At 41.2% G+C, this 26863-nt stretch overlaps 2 protein-coding genes across 2 annotated transcripts in view; one reads left to right on the forward strand and one right to left on the reverse strand.

Moving 5' to 3' along the window:
• Positions 1–9164, reverse strand: part of ARFGEF1 (ADP ribosylation factor guanine nucleotide exchange factor 1) — a 144865-nt gene extending 135701 nt beyond the window's left edge. Inside the window, exon 1 of the mRNA XM_025395254.1 lies at positions 8656–9164. Coding sequence (XP_025251039.1) covers positions 8656–8779 — 124 coding nt within the window. The 5' untranslated portion in view covers positions 8780–9164. The remainder of the gene's footprint in view (positions 1–8655) is intronic.
• The window catches only part of LOC112630166, a 31671-nt gene continuing 13585 nt past the window's right edge, over positions 8778–26863 (forward strand). Inside the window, exons 1-3 of the mRNA XM_025394332.1 lie at positions 8778–8805; positions 8944–9794; positions 10604–10658. Of these exons, the coding sequence (XP_025250117.1) occupies positions 8778–8805; positions 8944–9605 (690 nt within the window). The 3' untranslated portion in view covers positions 9606–9794; positions 10604–10658. The remainder of the gene's footprint in view (positions 8806–8943; positions 9795–10603; positions 10659–26863) is intronic.

Below are 26863 nucleotides of genomic sequence, written 5' to 3' on the forward strand. Positions count from 1 at the left end.
TTCAAAAAGTTAACAGTGTTTCAATGAAGTAACACTTCATCATAACAACTAGGATGGCTAAAAATAAAAAGGCAGTAACAAATATTGGTGAGAATTTGGAGAAACGGGAAGCCTCATACACTGCCGGTGGGTATGTAAGATGGTGCAGGCACTTTGGAAAAGAATTTAGCAGTTTCTTAAAAAGTTTCTTGAAAAGTTAAACATAAATTTATCATGCGGCCCACCAATTCCCTTCCCAGTTTGTCTACCTAGAAGAAATAAAAGTTTACGTCCACACAAAGACTTACACACAAATATTAGTGGCAGTATTATTCATTCAACCCAAATATCCATCAACCGGTAAATGGATAAGCAAAATATAGGATATCTAAACAATGGAATGCTTTTCATCAATAAAAGGAAATGAAGTGTGGATACAAACTTCATGAATGAACCTCAAAAACATACCCAAAGAAACCAGACACTAACGACCACCTGTGTATAACTGCATTTCATGAAATGTCCAGAAAATGCAACTCTAAAGACAGAAAATAGATTACTGAATGCCTGAAGCTAGGGATGACAACAAGGGCACTACGGATCTCATTGAAGTAATGGAAATGTTCTAAAACTGGATTTAATGCTGATGGCTGCGTAATTCAGTAAATTTACCAAAAATCATTCCACTCAAAAAAAGTAAATACTATAGTATGTAAATCATTCATCAGAAAGTTGTTTTTCAAAAAGTTAACAGTGGTTATCTCCAGCTAAGAGTACTACGGTAAAAATGGGTTTTTTTTTTTTGAGACAGAGTCTTACTCTGTCGCCCAGGCTGGAGTGCAGTGGAGCAATGTCTGCTCACTGCAAGCTGTGCCTCTCGGGTTCACATCATTCTCCTGCCTCAGCCTCCCAAGTAGCTGGGACTACAGGCGCCCATCACCACACCTGGCTCATTTTTTGTATTTTTAGTAGAGACAGGGTTTCACTGTGTTAGCCAGGACGGTCTCAATCTCCTGACCTCATGATCCACCCACCTCGGCCTCCCAAAGTGCTGGGATTACAGGCGTGAGCCACTGCGCCCAGCCCTGTATCACAGTAAATTTTTATTGTTGTACTTGCACTTTTGAAAATGATTTGAAGGATTCGTTTATAAAAAATATCAAATTCCCAAATTTACTGGAATTATAAAAGTATACAGACTAAAAGTCATAGAGATTCTCTTCTATATAAAGTACTTGGCCTTCATGATATGTACTTCGCTTCTATTTTTATTATTTCATTTCTTAGCAAAGTTCTGACAAATGAGGATTGTTAAACAGCTGATTAAATGAAGCCTCAGTGCACACATTTTTGTTAAGAAAAATTAATAGCCTCACATGGAGTTTCCTAAAGACACTGCCAGTGGTAATATGAAATATTTTAAAGATTTTTTCTTTTTTTTTTTGAGACAGAGTCTCACACTGTTGTCCTGGCTGGAGTGCAGTGGCACCATCTTGGCTCACTGCAACCTCTGCCTTCCAGGTTCAAGCCATTCTCCTGCCTCAGCCTCCTAAGTAGCTGGGATTATAGTCGCCCACCACCACCACGCCCAGCTAACTTTTTGTATTTTTAGCAGAGACAGAGTTTCACTGTGTTGGCCAGGCTGGTCTCGAATGCCTGACCTCATGATCCACCCGCCTCAGCCTCCCAAAGTGCTGGGATTACAGGCGTGAGCCACCGCACCCAGCCATTTTAAAGATTTTCAAAGACTTTTCTGAATGAAAAGATAACATAGGTTATATAAACAAATTTAGTTATATCAAGTCTAAGCAAAACAAAATATCAAAAGTAGAACACAAAACTTTTTAAATACTTTTGAATACCTGAGCTCAGACCTTTTAAGAAGCTTTTCAAGAGCCTCTACTTATGACACACTAAAGCCTCAGAATAACTGCTTTCTAGATTCATGAAACAATCAGAGACGAGCCAAAGACAGGATTGTATTGTGTAAACATACATATAGTAGACGCTATAAGTGGAAAGTTGAATAAAGAAATCAAAATGGGTCTGAAAAGTTAGGATAAAAAGGGAACTTGCATTCATTTCCTAAGGCTGCCTTAACAAATTACCATAAATTTGGTGGCTTAAAACAACAGAAATTTTCTCTCACAGTTCTGGTGGCCCAAAATCTAAAATCAAGGTCACAGCAGAGCTATGCTACATCCAAAGGCTCCAGGGAAGAATCCCTCCTCTTCCTTACAAGGACACCATTCACTGGATTTAGGGCCCACCTAATAAGGCCCTAAGTTGAGGATCTCAATTTCACCTCAAGGTCTTTCACTAATTACATCCACAAAGTTCCTATTCCAGGAAAAGAACCAGACAAGTGAAAGGCTCATTTCTTTGGTAAAAAACCTCCCTGCAAAAAACCTGACAAGACAGGCTGGGCGTGATGGCTCACACCTGTAATCCCAGCACTTTGGGAGGCCAGGCGGGCAGATCACGAGGTCAGGAGATCGAGACCATCCTGGCTAACACGGTGAAACCCCGTTTCTACTAAAAATACAAAAAAAAAAAAAAAAATCAGCCCGGCGTGGTGGCGCTACTGGAGAGGCTGAGAGGCAGGAGAATAGCATGAACTCAGGAGGCGGAGCTTGCAGTGAGCCAGGATCGCGCCACTACACTCTAGCCTGGGTGACAGAGCGTGACTCCGTCTCAAAAAAAAAAATCGACAAAACAAAATTGAAATTATTTTGTGTTATTCTCAGTAGAAAATATCCTATCATCAGAAAACTCTATCATTAAAACATTTTAAATACATATAAAAGGCAGGATGAAAATATTTTACTATATAAAAACCTATTTCCCAAAGGCTTTTTCTATCCTAGTGTTCCCCATTGAGGTGAATGCCATCTTCCCTACCCTGAAGCTCTGGCTACAAGACTGGATGCCATCCCCTCTGTCAACCAACCCATCAGCAAATCCTGTGGATTCCAAAATATATTCTAACTGCACACAATTATCACTCTTTCCACTACCACCAACCTAGTGTAAGTCCCCATGGTCTCTGGCCACAGTGAGCCTTTAAAAATATAAACATGCTGTCACTAAAATCCCAAATCTGCCCTCCCCGTCCTATCTTTCCCCCCCTCTCTCAGCCACACAAGCCTCCTTGCATCCTGAAACACACCAAGCACACAACCATCTTGCTGTTTCCTGTTTCTATTTCATTTACTCTGAAAGACTAAATCCCTCACTTTTGTCACTTCTCTGCTCAAATGTCATCTCACAGATAAGACTTTTCTGACAACTCTAACTAAATCAGCACTCCCACCCTTTTCCCTTTAACCTTCTGAACTCTTTCTTCTGATGATACAAGGTTGTTACTATCACCCTCACCCTACTAGAATGTGTGTTCTATGAAAGCATGTTTGGTTCACTGCTGTATACCCAGCAATGAAGTAGTACCTGGCACATAAGAGGAGTTCAACAAATACCTGATTTTGAAATATATACCTAGTTTGGAATGACAACAATAACTTACTCAAGTATATTTTTCCCTTTTCAAATATCCTTCCTCCATTATGTGAGGAATATTATGACAAATATTTCCCCAAATGATTTCCCATTCACAATTTTCTCTCTAAGTTAAACCTTAACAGGAGATACAAATGAGTTACCTGCCCCTAGATGGGGTGGGAAAGAAAGCTAGTCAGCAAATAGTCCTCTGATGTCGATATTTCTCCTGCTCCTTATTTCATACTTGCTTCTCCTTCCCACACTATCAACACATCTACTGCTTTCCCCAAACCTGTGTTTACAGAAACACAGGTTTGTGTACTGGTTTCCACAAACCTCTTCTGGAAGATGGTTTCACCAGTAGTTAGGGTTATTGTACTTGCCCTTCTTTCCCCAGTGTACCAAAGTAAGTTCCAAGGAACAACATATCCTACGGGAGTTAACCGAGTTAGCAGACAATGAAAAAGGATCACATACATTCAGGAAAATCTTCATTAAACAAAATTCAGCAGGTGTCTTTCTTGGAGGACTTTTCAGAATCTTAACTATGTTCATGTGCATTATAAATTTCCCAAATGGAAATAGATTATACACTGTAATCCAAACTTATTTTTTCAACCCAAACTTATTTTCTTCAAAGAGCTTCTCTAAGAACTTGTAGTCTACAACATTTATTTTATTCAACACTATTCTGGAGCATATGTCCTAAAAACAAATCTGAAATGTGAAAGAAAAGAACAAATGCAAATAGGATCAATCTTTCAGTTATGTCATTAATTATAGTCTTCTACCCATCTCAAAAATTCAGGTAGCTTGGCTTACTGAAAACACTTTTTACTTTAGATATCAAAGAAGGCTTAAACAGAGATTTGTTAATGGATTTAAATTATAATTAAGGTGTTCACTGATGTTTAAAATATTTTAAATTAAGGTATTCACAGGATATTGTTTGGGGATAAATCATTTTTTTCATAAATGGTGAAGAGTGATGAAAATTAACAGTTACCAAAAGTAGCATAAATGCAGAGCCCAAAGCATTCAGGTAATTTCCCCTCCACCAACATATCTTTTTTATAACACCACCAACAAAAATAAGGGTGGGATTAAAGGGGCAGAAGGAAGCAAGTTCTGAAAAGTTTGAGTCTCAATATTATATTTCTGGATGAAACTATAATTATAGGTAATAGACTCTTATATAAGAAAACTAAGTCAACAGGATCACTTTATAATATGAACAATATAAATTCATACCCTGTCTGATGCAAAAATTACTTCCCTAACAATTCTGTCTCCATTATTTTCCCATATACCTCCTGGGAACCCACCCTGGTCACTGCCAGTATATGCCTCCCCTTTCCCTTTAAAACCTTCTTCTGGTCAGCTCTTCACCTCTTCCACTCTTACTTTGTATCAGTGCCAGTTTCCAAACTTGAACTCTTTCATCCTAATATTTGCAGAGTATCTTCATAGATATTCGATGTTAGAAAGCGTAAGTTGAACTAGTCACAATCCTAACATAAAAGAAACTCCTGAAACTTAGAGGCCTTACTGGAATAAGTGCCAACTGCAACCTCCCTAGCAGATAAACAATGCTACCTTCAAGCCCAATCCCACAACAATCCTAAATTCTTTGAAACTAAAAATAGCTCAGCTGTTGTCTCATCTGCCAGCAGATGGCCAGACTATTTTTAAGTCAGGATTCTTGAGAGCAGGAATGGATCAGGCTAAGCTAGGGCAGCCTAGACTCCCTCTCTCTGCAGAGAGCTGTAGTAGGGCAGGTACCAAAAGAGGGCAACCTGGAGCTGTTCCTGGACCTGTGGCCTTCACATCAGTTTTAACTGTGGGGGGGGGCGGGGATTATTTCTTTTTTAACCATTTTTTACTTCAAAATAAAGTCTGACATAAGAAAATCTGAAAAACGTTTTACATTAACTCTGCATCCCTTTAAAAGTTTATTTTTCTTTCTGTGAAGATAAAAGTTCCTTGATATAGTGTCTTTGAGAATGGATTCTGTTTTAATGAAGTAAAATCTCCCCTAACCTAGATGCTGCTTCATAAGTTATACTTTTTAGCAAAAAAAGTTTTAAGAATACACGATAAGCTGTAATTTCATGAGTACAGTTTACAGAAAATTCATCTATAATTGGCCATGTTAAAAGGTAGCTGAATTAATTTTGAATGGCAATACTCTGAAATCTACTCACATGCCAATACAATGATTTTCAAACAAAAAAGGATTAAAAGTCTGACATACTATGTATTTTCCTGTTTACTGTCCATCTCCCTTCAGCTGTATGCTCAATAAATATCTGGGGAAAGAAGGAAGACAGACATGTGGGTATTTAGAAGGGTTATACCACCACCCACAAAATGACCTCTGTATCTCCACCATCCAACACCCACCCACTCACAATCTATAGACACGAGAGGACTAAATCAGGCCTTTTCAGTTTGCTTTCCCATCCTGCTTGATGCCCACACAGATTAACAACAGACCAAAGTGGGCCTGGCCCAGGTCTCAATAGTGAAGTGGAGAAGATAAGTCTCAAATGGTTTTCAAGGACAATATATTTGTGGGCATACCATCTTCCTGCAAGACATACTTTACAAAATGAGTTATCCCTCCCAATTTATGTTTGGGTGGTGATGTAGATAGACTGCAAGGGAAGAAACAAAGTTCACCAGGGATTAGCTACCATGAGATTACTGAGATTTTGCTTTGTCGGAGGCTAAATGTAACTTTGTGAAATGTGGGAAAAAATGCCTTATACATCTCAAGTAAATAAAGTACTGTGATGCCTAGCCCCTCCCTGGATAGACACATTCCTCATAACAAGCTTCTACTGAGTATACAGAAGGGACAAAAAAGTAAAAACTGGCAAAATCTGGAATAGACAACCCTGCTACAGTTGGCACACATATCAAGTAATCCCTACCTCCAGAAATGGCAAGGACCATTTAGAGCCCTACATAGGCCCTCTAAAGATGATGCTCATGAGTGGTAGGGAATACCCAATGCATGAGTTAACAGGACAGTGCAATCACATTCATGGCACATTAGAGGAGATGTGACCATACAATCATTAAGTTCAATACCCTAATTTTACAGAAAACTTAAGGCCCAGGGACTTTCTAAATACAACGACGTAACACAACTGGGATTTAAATATAGGATCTCTGACTCTCATTCCAGTAGGCTCTCCATTAAAGTATGCTTATTTATGTTACCAGTTTGGAGAAGGAAAATATATACATACACACAACACACTCCATTTCTTCAGTTTGATACTTACAATTTAATGTATTAAAAATATGTTGTAACATGAAAAATTTGAATTATAAAAAATTAAGGCCAGGAGAGGTAGCTCACACCTATAAACCCAGCACTTTGGGAGGCTAAGGTGGGAGGATCTCGAGCCCAGACTTGGAGACCAACCTGGGCAATATAGAGAGACCATCTCCACCCAAAAAAAAAAAAAATTAGCCAGGTGTGGCGGTGTGCCTGAAGCCCCAATTACTTGGGAGGCTGAGGCAGGAGGAATGCCTGATCCTGGGAGTTTGAGGTGGCAGTGAGCCCTGATTGTGCCACTGTGCTTCAGTCTGGGTGACAGAGCAAGCCCCTGTCTCAACAAACAAAAATTTTAAACTTTAATTTGAATCTCTCTAAAGTTCTTTCACCTTTAAGTAATTTATAAACCTACATATAACAATTATTTTAAAAATTCTAAAATCACTTTCTCCCCAGTCCCACCCCAATTTAATTATTCCTTTCAGGATCTAGATATAAATACAGTTTCTGCCACTAGACAAGGATCTTCTCATACACGGGGAACAGTCTTTTGTTACCAACAAAAATAACAAAATGCAAACTTCAAGTCGATGAATAAGGTGAAAAAATAAACTTAAGCCCCTTATACTACACACTCAAATTTTTTAAGATGAAATTTCTTTGACGTTTTCCATATCACCAATTTTAACGATCTAGGGGAAAAAAAACTACGGTATATCACAGCAAATTAAACAGTAGTCTTCTACTTATTTTGATAATTAAAAACTAATTTTAAGTTGTCTTGACTCCTTAACTTTAGTATACTTTATTGTGGATTTTCTCCCTTTCAAGGCTTTTTTCCAAAGCCTATTTAGCAAGCTTCCTTTTCTTGCCAATTTGACTTAGTGTATTTCCAGTGCTATAAAGTGTAAGCATTAGGAATGCATCTTTGTGTTAAATGGTCTCTCAAACGATTTCATCTTTGATGGATGCAATAGATCTAACAATGTTCCCCCTTTAACTATTCCTTATCTGCCTAACCTCATAGGTAGGAGGTATTGTTTAGATTTTCCCTGCTGCGGGCTTCATTACACTAGATCTCTTCCATCTGAACTATAAATCACAATTCAAGCTTGAGAGCAGCTGCCACCGTCCAGACATGTGGCTAGTGGGTGTCATTGTCTTTTTCATTTTCCTCATTTCAAACCCTCCCTTCCCTTGTCACCTAAAGCCATTTTATCTAAAGGTTCTTTGCTTCCCTGCTTTCACGCCGCCACCCCCACCCCTTAACCACCGGACTTGTTCTTCCAGGTCAGCCCAGTCAGATACAATATTACTCTATGTTTTTCCTGTGGCGGAGGCGGAGAGATGTCAGAACCGGCTGTACTTCTTGTGAACCCCTTCTCAAGACTGTCAACAAGGAAACAACTTCAGCAGCCTATCTCCCCAAAGTACCTCGCTAAACGAAAAAGTTATTGATAATTATGACATGGAACATTTCCCACGCCCAATCTTGACATACCGGCCCCACCTCAATTTCCAAGCTAATAAACAACAGCTCATCTTCTGCTTCATCACAAAGGGTGGTATCCAGTCCGCACCTCACGGACCACCAACAAAATCCTCACTCTCAAGTCGATCCCTCGAACCCAGGTGCCCCGCGATCCTATGCCCGGCCGAGTTTCCCAAGCCCAGCTCACCGCCCTTCCTCTTCTACCCTGCCTCTGCCCCACATCCAGCCGAGTTCCTGTCAACTCCAGACAGGGAGCAGAGGGCTCCGCGAGGGCTCCCCGAGGTCAGAAGCGCGGGCCTCGGGCAAGCCTCGGGCGACCCCAGCCCCCCACGGGCGCCCCCCTTGTCCCCCCGCCCCACAACAAGCACCCCATCCCCCGGGCCTCCTCCCCACTCACCTAACGCCACCTCGCAAGCTTTGCGCAGCTGGGAGTGATGCGCCTTCTTCACTTCCTTGTCGGCCAGTATCTTCTCCAGGGCCCGGGTCAGGAACATGTTCTTCGTCTTCTTCCCCTCATACATGGACGCAGAGAAGGAGGCGGCGGCTTGTCCGACCCGCGGCTCCCAGCGGCTGGAGGGGAGGAGGAGGAGAAGAAGGAAGAGAGAAAGGAGAGGGGGTGGAGGTGGGGGAGTGGAGGCGTGGAGGGCAGCGGCAGGATCAGGAAGGGGCGGGCGAGCGAGACTAGCCGCGGTGCCGCCGAGGGGCGTCGAGGTCCTCGCCGCGCCCGAGAAGCCGTACCTCGAGGGCCGCGCCCGTCGGGCCTCAGCTTCTCCCGGCCCGGGGGTCGCGTCCCGGCCGCCCCTCTCACTCGTCCCTCCGGCCCTGGCGGCGGTAACGGAGCCCGGCCTGGGCGGCTGTCTGCCGGGAACTGAGGGACTAGGTGGCGGCGGCTCTCACAGGCACCGCGAGAGGAGGGCTACCCTGGCTACTGTGGGGATTAGCACCCGCCGCGGCCGCGAACTGGCCTCCATCACCGCCGACCTGCCCCGGCCGCCATGTTGGGAGGAAACGACGCGTCACGCAGCGGCCGAACGGCTGCAGAGGAGGAAGCGGCGGCGGCGGCGGCGGCGGCGCTGCCTGCCCAGAGCTACCGCGGCGCCGGGAGGCTGGGGGCGGAGGGCGGCGCGGAAGGAGCGGGCCGATCCGCAGCGCTACGGCGGCCCGGCGGGGCCTCCAGCGTTCGCCTGCAGGGCGGCGTGGGGCGTGGCGGGCCTCTGGTGGCGCCGCGCCCAGCACTTCGGGCTCTTGGCTGCGGCCGAGCTGCGGGACCGGAGATCCCCCCCACTCAGCACCCCTGCTCCTGCCGAAAGAACAGGACTTCTGGCTACTCTGCATCGGCTTCTCTAACTTTCTGATGGGGGTGCAATCCTTTGCATTCCAGGGGTCACAGGAACCACCCGCATCGCCCGTTCTCAGCCACACTGGGTCTCCGCTTGCATCACTGGACTCTAAAATTTCCTCCTTCCCCGGTGCACGGAACTGCTATCCAGGACTGTGCTCTCCGACTACCTCAGGGAGGATTCTGTTTTGGGAAAAGTAAGCCAAAACCTATGATAAGGGTTCGAAAATGTTTCACTTTTTTCTCTCTCTGTCGGATGAATCGGTCAACTCTAGACTTCAGGTCCCTTCTGAATAGACTCAGTTAAGGTGAATGGTTGTGAATGAGGTCCCGTAGAGCCCTGTGTTTCTGTGCCTTTAATACTAAGATTTAGTCCAGGACATGTAAACAAGTTTAGAATGGAAAAGCTTTAAGTACAAACAGATTAACACACGTGACCATGTGGTTGCATTAGTCTGAGTGTAGAACTCAAATTTCTGCAATATTTAATTTCTACAGTTTCCTTCTGAGCAGAAAAAGAATGCCATAAAAATATAAGCAAACATTTTATATGGTGATCTAGGGTCACGTCTCCGAGTTCTAAGCTACTGTGGCTCCATCCACACAGGTTCCCTCGTATTTACTATGCATCTGTCACTGTTCATTGCCTAACTGTAGGCTTGTCCTAACGCGACCATCCAAACCTAAGGAAGGAGAAACTTAAGTGACTGTGAACTTAGTGAAGTGACCGGATTTGAGAAGGCTAAAACCCAGAGGAAATAAAATGGAAAACTTGAAGGTGACAAATTAAAGTGGTAAAATAGATTAATTTTTTTAAACTTTATTGTCCTGAGAAACAAATCTATAAATTAATTAATTTTATTTTAGAGACTATCTCTAGATTACTGGAAATAAAGGATTCATTATACTCTTAGATCAGGTATAATACTGATTTCTGTGTATACGTTAATAAACTTTTTTAGAACAAGTTCCATTTCTTTTATTTTTTTCTTCCCTTCTTTCACAGGTGTTGATCCATTTCTAATTCATCTTTGTTTCTTCATAATGGAGTGTTGTGCCAGGTACTGTTGAGGGTACTAGCTGATCACCAAACCCATTTACTCTCTTTCTTAGTATAGAATTGCATTGTCCAGCCTCACTTGAAGTTAGGTGTAGCCATCCAGGCTTAATCTATTGTTAAAAAAACAAGAAACTCCCACAATCTTTAATGCTCTTTCCCTTCTTTTTTTTTTTTCTTTTGGTAGAAACGGCATCTCACCATGTTGAACTCCTGGCCTCAAGCGATCCTCCTGCCTCAGCCTCCCAGTGCTGAGATTACAGGCATAAGCCACCATGCCCAGCCTCTCTTTTCCCTTCTATGGCCACATGCTGAAGATGGCAGAACCACAAGTTAGGAGTCTTAGTTCCTGAATTGGAACTCTTGGAGAAGAACCATCTACACATTAGGAATACCTATTTTGGACTTTACATGAACAAAGCAGACTCTTCAGTTACGTTTAGCAGTCAGCTTTATCGTAACAACATACTTGGGATTCATTGATGAACCAGACAAGCTGGCACCTGTAGTCCCAGCACTTTGGGAGGCTAAGGCAAGAGAATGACTTGAGGCCAGGAGTTCCAGATGAAACTGGGCAACATAGCAAGACGCTGTCTCTACAAATAGAGAAAAATTAGCCAGGCACGGTGGCATCCACCTGTAGTTGCAGCTGCTCAGGAGACTGAGGTGGAAGGATCGCTTGAGCTCAGGAGTTCAAGGCTGCAGTGAACTATGAGATGATAGTGCCACAGCATTCATAATCATCTCATCTGCTTGCTTTGCTTGTTGATTGGTTGCATGTTTCTCTTATAAGTGCAGGGACCTCATCTCTGTCTATTCACTTCTATGTGCCCATCATCTATTATATTGCTGGCATAGAGAAGGCATTTGCTATAAACTTACAGAAACTTGGATAAGTGAAAGGCACCAGGCTAAGACAAGCATGATACCTGCCCTTTTGAACCTTACGGTGTAGAGCAGGGAAAAGATATTAAGTCAGTAGTGAATATACAATTACAAATCTGTTAAGTATGATTAAAGAATAGAGTGCTGTGAGGGAATCTACTTTGGATTATAGATTCACGGGTGGCTTCCCTGAAGAAGTAACATTTAAATTGAGACCTGAGAGAAGAGTAGACATTAGCCAAACTAAGTCATGAAGAACTTTCCAGGCAAAGTCTCTTGGGGTAGGGGGAAGCTTGGCAAGTTTTAGGAAACAAAACAAGGCAGTGTGGCTGAGAGTTAGGATCAAGGGGAATGGTGCCAGTCAGGATGAAGAGGGAGCTAGGAACCAGATCATTCAGAATCTTGTAGGCAATGTTAGGGGGTTGCAGTTTCATCCTAATAGCAATGGAAATTCACTGAAAGGTTTTGAAAGTGGGGGATAAAGTGATCCAATTGGTGATTTAAAAATAATCCCTCTGTTACATGGAGAATGGATTGGAGGGGACAAGTGAGGATGTGGCAAAACATTAAGGAATTTATTACAACAGTGCAGGATGGCTTGGTCAGGTCCAGGGCCACCAAGCCAGGTTGTGGAGACCACGCCCTGCACAAGGGAGCAAGTGTGGCTGAAATCCAGCCCCACTATCTGCCCAAAAGAAGAGGCTTCTTTCTCTAATTTGCATAAAGGTTAGCCCAGAAATGACAGTGGTGCCATGGAGATGGAGCAAAGTAGACAAATTTGGGATATACTTTGGTGGCAGAATAAATCGGACTTAGTTAACTGGAGTGCAGGTTAGAGGGAGAAAGAGGTCACAAATGAATACCAGGTTTCTGCTGGGAACCAGTGAACAGTTGGAAATGCCATTTGTAGAGATAGGCTAGACGGAAGATTTGAAGGTAAAGTGCAGTTGTCAGTTTCAGAAGAATAAACTCCTCTGAAATATGACCTAACCCTCCCAGAAGGAATGATTTGCATCTTCCTTTGAGAGGACAACTCATCCTCTTCCCTTGCTGGGCTTACCCGAAAGGTGGTGGTGCTTGAGGGTGGAGTGGAGTAGGAGTAGTCTTAGGAGATGGGCACTCCTATCCACTTGAAACTCAAGATACTAACTCAGACCTGTAGCAGAAATAGAGTAAGACTCTAGAATAAAGCTGATGCTCTTGGATATTTTCTTTTTTTTTTTTTCTTTTTTTTTTTTTTTGAGAGAAGGTCTGGCTCTGTCACCCAGGCTGGAGTGCAGTGGCACGATCTCGGCTCACTGCAACCTCCGCCTCCCGGGTTCACACCATTCTCCTGCCTCAGCCTCTGGAGTAGCTGGGACTACAGGCACCTGCCACCACGCCCGGCTTATTTTTTGTATTTTTAGTAGAAACGAGGTTTCACCGTGTTCGCCAGGATGGTCTCTATCTCCTGACCTTGTGATCCGCCCGCCTCAGCCTCTCAAAGTGCTGGGATTACGGGCGTGAGCCACCGCGCCTGGCCTATTTTCAATCTTTTATTGAGAGGTACACAGGGAGTGGCAATGGAGATTTTTACATAAAATTTTGAGTACAGGCCAGGCATGGTGGCTCATTCCTGTAAACCCAGCACTTTGGGAGGCTAAGGCAGGTGGATCACCTGAGGTCAGGAGTTCGAGACCAGCCTGGCCAACATGGTGAAATCCCCGTCTCTAATAAAAATACAAAATTAGGCAGGCGTGGTGGTGGGTGCCTGTAATCCCAGCTACTCAGGAGGCTGCGGTAGGAGAATTGCTTGAACCCAGGAGGCAGAGGTTGCAGTGAGCCAAGATCATGCTGCTGCACTCCAGCCAGAGCAGCAGAGTGAGACTCGGTCTCAGTAAAAAAAAAAAAAAAAGAAAGAAAGAAAAGAAATTATGAATACATTCCCCTGTATATATGGTTCTTTTACTTTTTATTATTAATGTTGTTTGGTGCTAATACAGCTATTTAAATAAATCCAATCTCAGTATTCACTTGTACTTGGCTCCTTGCAGTTTTCGAAACATCCAAATTTTATCTCTGAATTTCTAAAATATCTATCCTCTAAATTTTGAAATATATTTTTTCTTTTTTTGTTTTATTTGTTGTTTCTTGTTTTTTTTGTTTTTTTTTTTTTTTTGAGACAGAGTCTCACTTCGTTGCCTAGGTTGGAGTACAGTGGAGCAATCTCAGCTCACTGCAACCTCCGCCTCCGGCGTTCAAGCAGTTCTCCTGCCTCAGCCTCCCGAGTAGCTGGGATTACAGGCGCCCACCACTAAACCCAGCTATATGTTTTTCTTATACATAATTGCTTTCCTGAGTCCATTTTGCCTCTCAGTTTGCACTCGCACCTTCCTATCACCTAATTCCCCCTCATCATTTTCCCTTCCATCTGTTAGTTTGCCGCGTACTGGCTGCTTTGGCTTTTCTTCTTGGATAATTTTCCTACTTGTTTCCAAAGAGTCAAATAATATGAAGCAATAAAAGACTTTGATCTGGGTTTTAGCATCTTTGTTGGTGTGCTTTATCATAGTCCTTTTAAATATAGATACACATTCAGTGGAACACAAAGATTAAAATCTGAGTAAAATTTTAATTAATGTGGAGCATATTTGATTGATATTAAAAGCCAATATTAGTTAATATAAAAAATAACATCATGTTTACTTGACTAAAAAAAACTATATGATGCCTCCAGTAGTCTTTCTCACATAATCTCAGAATTCTGTTAATTTTTAAAACATTCCATAATCTGACTCCTGACATTAGTAGAGGTGGAAAAAAAAATTATTTTCCCTCTACCTGTATTAAGTTAGTTCATTGACTGGGGCTCTGCAAATTAGATGAACAAAAGACAGATTAATAAAAGCAAAGATTTATTAACATCTGCGTGACACAGTTATGGGAGGTCTCGGTGATGAGTAACTCAAAAGTGTGGTGGTTAGAACTTGTTCTTACACAGCTTCTTAACAAAATAATAAAGTTTTAGAAAAATCCTACAAAGGAAAGAACTTTGAATTTCTAGCATAGCAAATTTGGGAAGGTAAATATATGAGAGAACTAGCAGAAGATGAAAGCTAGGTAATAAAATTTGTTATGTATTATTGAATCGTAAGGGTCCACAGGTGTCTCCAGTGATTAACTTCTGTCCTTCCTGGTAAAGGGGTGGGGGTGTGGGAGTGGATGGGGAGGAGACACCTTTACAAAGCCAGGATTACAGTTTGGCAAGTCTAGCTCCAGAACCCATATTCTAAATAACTATGTCGCCCCTGTAACAGTTTAGTTTGTTTTTTATGGTAATGCCCCAGTCCCTCTTCCTCAGTTATACACATGTAGGCATTCATGTTCCAGCGCATTCCCTTCTCCAAATCACCCTCTACCTTTTATCCCCATGCAACGTACTCATATAAATACCAAGTTCATTCACACCTGTGTGCCTTTGTTCGTCTTTCAAATGGTCCAGCGTGCTCACTGCCACCTTTCTTTTATTTGTTCTCCCCAAAGGCTTCCCAACCTTCAAAGTCTCTTTGAAATTCCATCCTCTCCTAAAAGTTCTTTCTTCTACCTGCATTAACACTATTCTCTCCCTTCTATGTCTTACAGCATTATCTACCTCACACTTTATGCCTAACTGTCCCCAGTAGTATTTAATTCTCTACTTTTAAGTTTTTGAAGACTAGGCATACACAAAAAGATGAGGCAGCCAACTTAGCAAAAGATGAGAAACATTGATTAAACCGAAACAATCAGTTTTGCTGAAACCACAATGGCATGACTAATAGAAGAAAGGCCATCTCCAGAATAAATCGTCTGCTTTCTGGCTTTTCACGTGAGCTAACTTGATATTCCACTTTCACTAGTGTGCTTGTTTTTACCTCATTTATTAAGACAATAAATGGATATAATGTATCCTTAGCCAGGCACAGTGGCTCATTCCTATAATCACAGCACTTTGGGAGGCTGAGGCGAGCAGATCACCTGAGTTCAGGAGTTTGAGACCGATCTGGCCAACGTGGTGAAACCCGGTCTCTACTAAAAAAAAAAAAAAAAAAATCAGCAGGGCGTGATGGCTCATGCCTGTAATCCCAGCCACTTGGAAGGCTGAGGCAGGAGAATTGCTTGAACTTGGGAGGCAAAAGTTGCAGTGAGGCGAAATTGCGCCACTGCACTCCAGCCTGGGTGACAAGAGTGAAACTCAGTCTCCAAAAACATAAAAAAGGATATAGTGTATCTTTAAACTGGGCAATTCTACTTGTTGTCCTGCAGGTAAGGTATCAAGACATTGGACAGGGCAGACAGAGGGATAACATGGTGTATTAAATAATTTGATTTAGAAAGAAAAGAAAGCAAATTTTTATAGAATAAGAGACTATAAGGTGGTATTTGATAAAGAGAACATTCCAAAAAGTTAGAATGTGGTTGCAAAAATAAATAAATAAATACAAATCTAGAGCCATATGGCTTTCTAAGAATTTAAAACCATCCAATGCTAATCTTTTACAGAATAATAAAATTGAAAACATAAACTCTTAAATTTTCCTAGAATGTTTGATTTCACAATTCTCTAGCATGATGAAAGGTACTTACTTTCAATCTATAGGACTATACTCTACTTTTCTCTACACCATTGTAATTTTTCCTGGAAAGTCACACCAATGATAGCTACTACTTATTGGATATTTACTTTGTATGAAGCTCTTGACAAGCATTAAGTCAATCCTTAATCCACAACTCAGTGATATATATATATATCTCATATGTTTATGAGATATATATATCAAAAATATATATATATATATTTTTTTTTACAGTTGAGAAGGAGAAAAGTTCAACAAGTTAATTGTCCAAAGTTACAGTGTGGCAGAACCAAATACAAATCTAAGTTTCTCGTTTGCCAAAATCCATGGATGCTCTTTTTTTTTTTTTTGAGACAGAGTCTAGCTCTGCCACCCAGGCTGGAGTGCAGTGGCCGGATCTCAGCTCACTGCAAGCTCTGCCTCCCGGGTTCACGCCATTCTCCTGCCGCAGCCTCCAGAGCAGCTGGGACTACAGGTGCCCGCCACCTCGCCCGGCTAGTTTTTTTTGTATTTTTTAGTAGAGACGGGGTTTCACTGTGTTAGCCAGGATGGTCTTGATCTCCTGACCTCGTGATCCGCCCGCCTTGGCCTCCCAAAGTGCTGGGATTACAGGCTTGAGCCACCGCGCCCGGCCCATGGATGCTCTTAACCGTTGTTTCATCCTATTTCTTTCTCAGTCACGTATTTCTAAATATCTACTTAAGATGACTTCTCACCAGTATTGTGCCATAATTATTTTAAGGGAGGACCACATTATCTCTTTCTTTTGAAACTACCCTCAACAGCTAGTACACTGAAATGAATTTTAAGTATTAATGAATAAGTGGACATTAACCTTTCTAATGAGGTCAGGTTTTCCAAAAAATTTTTAATGGGAATTTTTTATTAAAAGCCTGCCTTTTAAAGAAATTGAATTTTTAGTTTAGTTTAAAACTTGGAAAAAGAAATTTCCAAGCCCAAATGGTTTCATTACTGAATTCTATCAAACATTTAGAGAAGAAATAACACCATCTCTTTCAGAAAAAAGAGAACACTTTTCAGCTTATTGTATGAGGCCAGCAAAATCAAATAAAAACAGGACAGAACTACAAATTCATATCCTTCCTGAACATAGATGCAAAGGTCCTCAACAAAATATTAGCAAATAAAAATCAGCAAAATGTTAAAAGAGTAATACACTACAACCAATAGGAGGTTCATGCTGGGAATGCTAGCTGGGTCACTATTAGAAAAGCAAGTAAGGGGCCAGGCATAGTGGCTCACGCCTGTAATCCCAGCACTTTGGGAGCTGAGGCAGGAGGATCACAAGGTAAAGAGATCGAGACCATCAATGTGGTGAAACCCTGTCTCTACTAAAAATATAAAAATTAGCTGGGCGTGGTGGCACGCACCTGTAGTCCCAGCTACTCAGGAGGCTGAGGCAGGAGAATCACTTGAACCCGGGAGGCAGAGGTTGCAGTGAGCCGTGATCACGCCACTGCACCCTAGCCTGGCGAGAGAGCAAGTCTCTGTCTCAAAAAAAAAAAAGAAAAAGAAAAAAAAGAAAAGAAAAGAAAAAGGAAAAGCAAGTAAGGTTATTGACCACACTAGCAGACTAAAAGAAAAACTACCTGGGCCTGGCGCGATGGCTTACGCCTGTAATCCCAGCACTTTGGGAAGCCAAGGCAGGTAGATCACAAGGTCAGGAGTTCGAGACCAGCCTGACCAACAGGGTGAAACCCTGTCTCTACTAAAAACACAAAAATTAGCCGGGCATGGTGGCACATGCCTGTAATCCCAGCTACTCAGGAGGTTGAGGCAAGAGAATCACTTGAACCGAGGAAGGCGAGGTTGCATTGAGCTGAGATCACACCACTGCTGTGACAGAGCGAGATTCTGTCTCAAAAAAAATAAAAAATAAAAACTACCTGATAACATCATTTGATGCAGAATAAGCATTTAATAAAATTCAGCATCCACTTATGCTGAAAACTCTCAGCAAACATACTCAACCTGATAAAGAATATCTTAAAAAAGACCAACTACAAGCAACATTATACTTAATGGCAAAAACTTGAATGCTGTGAATGGAAAGAAGGCAAGGATGTTTACTCTCAAGACTCCTATTCAACAGTATACTGGAAGTCCTAACCAGTATAATTAGGCAAGGAAAAGAAAAGACACACAGGCTAGAATGGAAGAAACAAACTGTCCTTACTCAGTCAGCATAATTGTATATGTAGGAACCTACAAAAAAAAAACCTCCTAGAACTTACAATTGAGTTTAACAACTTCACAGGATACGAAGTCAGTGAATGAAAATGAATTCTATTTTTTTTTTTATTATCATTATACTTTAAGTTCTATGGTACATGTGCACAATGTGCAGGTTTGATACATAGGTATACATGTGCCATGTTGGTTTGCTGTACCCATCAACTCATCATTTACATTAAGTATATCTCCTAATGCTATCCCTCCCCCAGCCCCCACCCCCCGACAGGCCCTGGTGTGTGATGTTCCCCACCCTGTGTCCAACTGATCTCATTGTTCAATTCCCACCTATGAGTGAGAACATGCAATGTTTGGTTTTCTGTCCTTGTGATAGTTTGCTGAGAATGATGGTTTCCAGCTTCATCCATGTTCCTGCAAATGACATGAACTCATCCTTTTTTATGGCTACATAGTATTCCACGATGCATATGTGCCACATTTTCTTAATCCAGTCTATCATTGATAGATATTTGGGTTGGTTCCAAGTCTTTGCTATTGTGAACAGTGCCACAATAAACATACATGTGCATGTGTCTTTATAGTAGCATGATTTATAATCCTTTGGGTATATACCCAGTAATGGGATGGCTGGGTCAAATGGTAATTCTAGTTCTAGATCCTTGAGGAATCGCCACACTGGCTTCCACAATGGTTGAACTAATTTACACTCCCACTAACAGTGTAAAAGCGTTCCTATTTCTCCACATCCTCTCCAGCACCTGTTGTTTCCTGACTGTTTAATGATTGCCATTCTAACTGACGTGAGATGGTATCTCATTGCGGTTTTGATTTGTATTTCTCTGATGACCAGTGATAATGAGCATTTTTTCATTTGTCTGTTGGCTGCATAGATGTCTTCTTTTGAGAAGTGTCTGTTTATATCCTTTGCCCACTTTTTGATGGGATCGTTTGTTTTTTTCTTGTAAGTTTGTTTGAGTTCTTAGTAGATTCTGGCAATTAACCCTTTGTCAGATGGGTAGATTGCAAAAATTTTTTTCCATTCTGTAGGTTGCCTGTTCACTCCAATGGTAGTTTCTTTTGCTGTGCAGAAGCTGTTTAGTTTAAGTAGATCCCATTTGTCTATTTTGGCTTTTGCTGCCATTGCTTTTGGTGTTATAGTCATGAAGTCCTTGCCCATGCCTATGTCCTCAATGGTATTGCCTAGGTTTTCTTCTAGGGTTTTTATGGTTTTAGGTCTAACATTTAAGTCTTTAATCCATCTTGAATTAATTTTTGTATACGATGTAAGGAAGAGATTGATCCAGTTTCAGCTTTCTACATATGGCTAGTCAGTTTTCCCAGCACCATTTATTAAATAGGGAATCCCTTCCCCATTTCTTGTTTTTGTCAGGTTTGTCAAAGATCAGATGGTTGTAGATGTCTGGTGTTGTTTCTGAGGCCTCTGTTCTCTTCCATCGGTTTATATCTCTGTTTTGGTACCAGTACCATGCTGTTTTGGTTACTGTAGCCTTGTAGTATAGTCTGAAGTCAGGTAGCGTGATGCCTCCAGCTTTGTTCTTTTTGCTTAGGATTGTCTTGGCAATGCCGGCTCTTTTTTGTTTCATATGAACTTTAAAGTAGTTTTTTCCAATTCTGTGAAGAAAGTCATTAGTAGCTTGATGGGGATGGCATTGAACCTATAAATTACTTTGGGCAGTATGGTCATTTTCACGATATTGATTCTTACTATCCATGAGCATGGAATATTCTTCCATTTGTTTGCATCCTCTTTTATTTTGTTGAGCAGTGGTTTGTAGTTCTCCTTGAAGAGGTCCTTCACATCCCTTGTAAGTTAGATTCCTAGGTATTTTATTATCTTTGTAGCAGTTGTGAATGGGAGTTCACTCATGATTTGGATCTCTGTTTGTCTGTTAATGGTGTATAGGAATGCTGGTGATTTTTGCACATTGATTTTGTATCCTGAGACTTTGCCAAAGTTGCTTGTCAGCTTAAGGAGATTTTGGGCTGAGACGATGAGGTTTTCTAAATATACAATCATGTTATCTGCAAACAGGGGCAATTTGACTTCCTTATTTCCTAATTGAATACCCTTTATTTCTTTCTCTTGCATGACTGCCCTGGCCAGAACTTCCAACACTATGTCGAATAGGAGTGGTGAGACAGGGCATCCTTGTCTTGTGCCGGTTTTCAAAGGGAATGCTTCCAGTTTTTGCCCATTCAGTATGATACTGGCTGTGGGTTTGTCATAAATAACTCTTATTATTTTGAGATACGTTCCATCAATACCTAGTTTATTGAGAGTTTTTAGCATGAACGGCTGTTGAATTTTGTCGAAGGCCTTTTCTGCATCTCTTGAGATAATCATGTGGTTTTTGTCTTTGGTTCTATTTATATGCTGGATTACGTTTATGATTTGTGTGTGTTGAACCAGCCTTGCATCCCAGGGATGAAGCTGACTTGATCGTGGTGGATAAGCTTTTTGATGTGCTGCTGGTTTCAGTTTGCCAGTATTTTATTAAGGATTTTCGCATTGATGTTCATCAGGGATATTGGTCTAAAAATTCTCTTTTTTTGTTGTGTCTTTGCCAGGCTTTCGTATTAGGATGATGTTGGCCTCATAAAATGAGTTAGGGAGGATTCCCTCTTTTTCTATTGATTGGAATAGTTTCAGAAGGAATGGTACCAGCTCTTCTTTGTACCTCTGGTAGAATTTGGATGTGAATCCTTCTGGTCCTGGATTGTTTTGGTTGCTAGGCTATTAATTATTGCCTCAATTTCAGAGCCTGTTCTTGGTCTATTCAGAGATTCAACTTCTTCCTGATTTAGTCTTGGGAAGTTGTATGTGTCCAGGAATTTATCCATTTCTTCTAGATTTTCTACTTTATTTGCATAGAGGTGTTTGTAGTATTCTCTGGTGGTAGTTTGTATTTCTGTGGGATTGGCGGTGATATCCCGTTCATCATTTTTTATTGTGTCTATTTGATTCTTCTCTCTTTTCTTCTTTATTAGTGTTGCTAGTAGTCTATCAATTTTGTTGAGCTTTTCAAAAAACCAGCTCCTGGATTCATTGATTTTTTTGAAGAGTTTTTGTATCTCTATCTCTTTCAGTTCTGCTCTGATCTTAGTTATTTCTTGCCTTCTGCTAGCTTTTGAATTTGTTTGCTCTTGGTTCTCTAGTTCTTTCAATTGTGATGTTAGGGTGTCGATTTTAGATCTTTCCTGCTTTCTCTCGTGAGCATTTAGTGCTATAAATTTCCATCTACACAATGCTTTAAATGTGTCCCAGAGATTCTGGTATGTTGTATCTTTGTTCTCATTGGTTTCAAAGAACATCTTTATTTCTGCCTTCATTTCATTATTTACCCCGTAGTCATTCAGGAGCAAGTTGTTCAGTTTCCACATAGTTGTGCAGTTTTGAGTGAGTTTCTTAATCCTGAGTTCTAATTTGATTGCACTGTGGTCTGAGAGACAGTTTGTTGTGATTTCTGTTCTTTTACATTTACTGAGGAGTGCTTTACTTCCAATTATGTGATCAATTTTAGAATAAGTGTGATGTGGTGCTGAGAAGAATGTATATTCTGTTGATTTGGGGTGGAGAGTTCTGTAGATGTCTATTAGGTCTGCTTTTTGCAGAGCTGAGTTCAGGTCCTGGATATCCTTGTTAACCTTCTGTCCCGTTGATCTGTCTAATATTGACAGTGGGGTGTTAAAGTCTCCCATTATTATTGTGTGGGAGTCTAAGTCTCTTTGTAGGTCTCTAAGGACTTGCTTTATGAATCTGGGTGCTCCTGTATTGGATGCATATATATTTAGGATAGTTAACTCTTCTTGTTGAATTGATCCCTTTCCCATTATGTAATGGCTTTCTTTGTCTCTTGATCTTTGTTGGTTTAAAGTCTATTTTATCAGAGACTAGGATTGCAACCCCTGCATTTTTTTTGCTTTCCATTTACTTAGTAGATCTTCCTCCATCCCTTTATTTTGAGCCTGTGTGTGTCTTTGCATGTGAGATGGGTCTCCTGAATACAGCACACTGATGAGTCTTGACTCTTTATCCAATGTGTCAGTCTGTGTCTTTTAATTGGGGGATGTAGCCCATTTACATTTAAGGTTAATATTGTTATGTGTGAATTTGATCCTGTCATTATGATGTTCACTGGTTAATTTGCCTGTTAATTGATGCAGTTTCTTCATAGCATCGATGGTCTTTACAATTTGGCATGTTTTTGCAGTGGTTGGTACTGGTTGTTTAGTGCTTCCTTCAGGAGCTCTTGTAAGGCAGGCCTGGTGGTGACAAAATCTCTCAGCATTTGCTTGTCTGTAAAGGATTTTATTTCTCCTTCACTTATGAAGCTTAGTTTGGCTGGATATGAAATTCTGGGTTGAAACTTCTTTTCTTTAAGAATGTTGAATATTGGCCCCCACTCTCTTCTGGCTTGTAGGGTTTCTGTCGAGAGATCCACTGTTAGTCTGCTGGGCTTCCCTTTGTGGGTAGCTCAACCTTTCTCTCTGGCTGCCTTTAACACTTTTTCCTTCATTTCAACCTTGGTGAATATGACAAGTATGTGTCTTTGAGTCACTCTTCTCGAGGAGTATCTTTGTGATGTTCTCTGTATTTCCTGAATTTGAATGTTAGTCTGCCTTGCTAGGTTGGGGAAGTTCTCCTGGATAATATCCTGAAGAGTGTTTTCCAACTTGGTTCCATTCTCCCCATCACTTTCAGGTATACCAATCAGACGTAGATTTGGTCTTTTCACATAGTCCCATATTTCTTGGAGGCTTTGTTAACTTCTTTTTACTCTTTTTTCTCTAACCTTGTCTACTTGCTTTATTTCACTAATTTGATCTTCAGTCGCTGATATCCTTTCTTCCACTTGATTGAATCGGCTACTGAAGCTTGTGCATGCGTCACAAAGTTCTCGTGCTGTGGTTTTCGACTCCATCAGGTCATTTAAGGTCTTCTCTACACTGTTTATTCTAGTTAGCCATTCATCTAATCTTTTTTCAAGGTTTTTAGCTTCCTTGCGATGGGTTCAAACATCCTCCTTTAGCTCGGAGAAGTTTGTTGTTACTGACCTTCTGAAGCCTACTTCTGTCAACTCGTCAAAGTCATTCTCTGATCAGCTTTGTTCTGTTGCTGGCGAGGAGTTATGATCCTTTGGAGGAGAAGAGGTGCTCTGATTTTTAGAATTTTCAGCTTTTCTGCTTTGGTTTCTCCCATCTTTGTGGTTTTATCTACCTTTGGTCTTTGATGATGGTGACCTACAGATGGGATTTTGGTGTAGATGAACTTTTTGTTGATGTTGATGCTATTCCTTTCTGTTTGTTAGTTTTCCTTCTAACAGTTAGGTCCCTCAGCTGCAGGTCTGTTGGAGTTTGCTGGAGTTCCACTCCAGACCCTGTTTGCCTGTGTGTCACCAGTGGAGGCTGCAGAACAGCAAATATTGCAGAATAGCAAATATTGCTGCCTGATCCTTCCTCTGGAATCTTCGCCCCAGAGGGGCAGCCACCTGTATGAGGTATCTGTCGGCCCCTATTGGGAGGCGTCTTCCAGTTAGGCTACACGGGGCTCAGGGACCCACTTGAGGCAGTCTGTCCATTCTCAGAGCTCAAACGCCATGGTGGGAGAACCGCTACTCTCTTCAGAGCTGTCAGACAGGGACGTTTAAGTCTGCAAAAGTTGTCTGCTCCTTTTGTTCAGCTATGCCCTGCCCACAGAGGTGGAGTCTAGAGGCAGCAGACCTTGTTGAGCTGTGGTGGGCTCTGCCCAGTTAGAGCTTCCTAGCCACTTTGTTTACCTACTCAAGCCTCAGCAATGGTGGACGCCCCTCCCCCAGCCAGGCTGCCATCTCACAGATCAATCTCAGACTGCTGAGCCAGGCATGGGAGAGACTCACCTTGTCTGTCAGTTGCTAAGACCTTGGGAAAAGTGCAGTATTTGGGCAGGAGTACCCCGTTTTTCCAGGTAGTCTATCCCGGCTTCCTTTGGCTAGGAAAGGGAAATCCCCCAAACCCTTGTGCTTCCCAGGTGAGGTGATGCCCCGCCCTGCTTCAGATCACGCTCTGTGGGCTGCACCCACTGTCCAACTAGTCCCGGTGAGATGAACCAGGTACCTCAGTTGGAAATGCAGAAATCACCTGTCTTCTGTGTCAATCATGCTGGGAGCTGCAGACCAGAGCTGTTCCTATTTGGCCATCTTGGTGAAGTCCTGGGGTGTTTTTGGTTTGTTTGTTTGTTTTTGTTTTTTTTTGAGACAGAGTCTGGCTCTGTCACCCGGGCTGGAGTGCAGTGGCGCAATCTTGGCTCACTGCAACCTCCGCCTCTGGGGTTCATGCAATTTTCCTGCCTCAGCCTCCCAAGTAGCTGGGATTACAGGCGCCTGCCACTACACCCAGCTAATTTTTGTATTTTTTTTAGTAGAGACAGGGTTTCACCATGTTGGTCAGGCTGGTCTTGAATTCCTGACCTTGTCATCTACCCACCTCGGCCTCCCAAAGTGCTGGGATTACAGGTGTGAGCCACTGCGCCTGACCTCAATTCTGTTTTTATATATTGTCATGTACAACTAGAAACTAAAATTTTAAAAACTCTATTTACACTAAAGCCAAAAAATGAAATACTTGATTATAAATCTAACAAAACATATATACAAGCCATATGCTGAATACAAAATGTTACCTAGTATTCGATAACAGGGTGACTATAGTCTAATAATTTAATTGTGCATTTAAAAATAACTAAAATAGTATAATTGGATTCTTTGTAACACAAAAGGTAAATGCTTGAGGGAATGGATACCCTATTTTACATGATGCGATTATCATGCATTGCATCTCTGTATCAAAACATCTCATGTACCACATAAATATGTACACTTACTATGTACCCACAAAAATTAAAATAATTATTTTCAAAATACATTGATGAAGGGAATAAAAGCTTAAATAAACAGGGAGACATATGTTCATGGATTGGAAGATGTCAGTTGGTCTGTAGGTTTAGCAGAATTCCAATTATGTGGTTATACACAAGCTGATTCTAAAATGTACATGGAAAGGCAGTGTAACTAGAAAAGTCATACAATTTTTAAAAAGAATAAAATTGGAGGAATGACAATACCCCTGTTGAGACAACATAAAGTTACAATAAGACATTAGGGTATTGACTGAGGGACAGACACATTGATCACAGAATAGGAAGTCCAGATACAAACCCACAGAAATATAGCCAGTTGTGGCCAGGTGCAGTGGCTCATGCTGGTAATCCCAGCACTTTGGGAGGCTGAGGCTGGCAGGATCACCTAAGCCCAGGAGTTTGAGACCAGGCTGGGCAACATGGCAAAACCCCCTCTCTATAAAAAATACAAAAAATTAGCCAGACACAGTGATAAGTACCTGTAGTCCAGCTACTTGAGAGGCTGAGGTGGGACGATCACCTGAGCCCTGGAAGTCTAGGCTGCAGTGAGCCATGATTGCACCACTGCACTCCAGCGTGGGCGATGGGAGTGAGACCCTCTTTCAAAAAAAAAAATATATATATATATGTGTGTGTGTGTGTGTGTGTGTGTCTGTGTGTGTGTGTATGTTTGTGTAGTCAGTTGATTTTTGACAAAGGTTCAAAGTCAATTATGTGAAGACAGGATAATCTTCTCAGGAAACGATATGGAAACCATTAGATATCTATATGTGAAAGAAAGAGTGTCAATCTATCACATTTTATACAAAAAAAATAGATCATAGAGCTGAATGTAAATCTATAAAATTTTGATGAATAAACATAGGAGAAAATCTTCATGAGTTGGTGTTAGGCAAAAAGTTTGTGGGGTTAACACCAAAGCATGATCTATAAAAGAAAAAACCTGATACACTGGACTTCACAAAATTTAAAACTTTTGCTCTGTAAAGTGTTAAGAGCAAAAAAAGACAAGTTATAAAATGGAAGAAAATTTTGAAAATCACATATTTGACAAATGGCTTGTATTTAGAATACATATATTTAAAATTCTCAAAAATCAACAATAAAAATATCAAGCAACCCAACTTAAAAATTGGTAGAATACTTGGACACTTCAGTAAAGAGGATGTACAATGGTAAACAAGCATAAGAAAAAATGTTCAACATCATTACCTATTAAGGAAATGCAAAATAAAACCACAATGAGTTACTACTATACACCTATTAAAATGGCTGAAATAAAAAATGCTGCAATATCAAGTGCCAGAGGGGATGTAGATCAGTCTGAACTCTCATACATTGCTGGCAGAAATGCAGAATGGTACAACAAGTTGGGAAAACAATTTTGGCACTTGCTTATAAAGTTAAACTAACACTTATCCCATGACCCAGCATTCCTACTGCTAGATATTTACGTAACCTAGGGAAATTAAAACTTACGTTCACCCAAAAACATGTACACATATGTGTAACTCTGTTCATACTCACTAAAAATTGGAAACAATTCAAATTTTGTCTTTCTTTGGGTAAATGGATAAACAAACACTGGCATATCTATAC

Source organism: Theropithecus gelada, chromosome 8, assembly GCF_003255815.1.
Source record: "Theropithecus gelada isolate Dixy chromosome 8, Tgel_1.0, whole genome shotgun sequence".
NCBI classification, from domain to species: domain Eukaryota; kingdom Metazoa; phylum Chordata; class Mammalia; order Primates; family Cercopithecidae; genus Theropithecus; species Theropithecus gelada.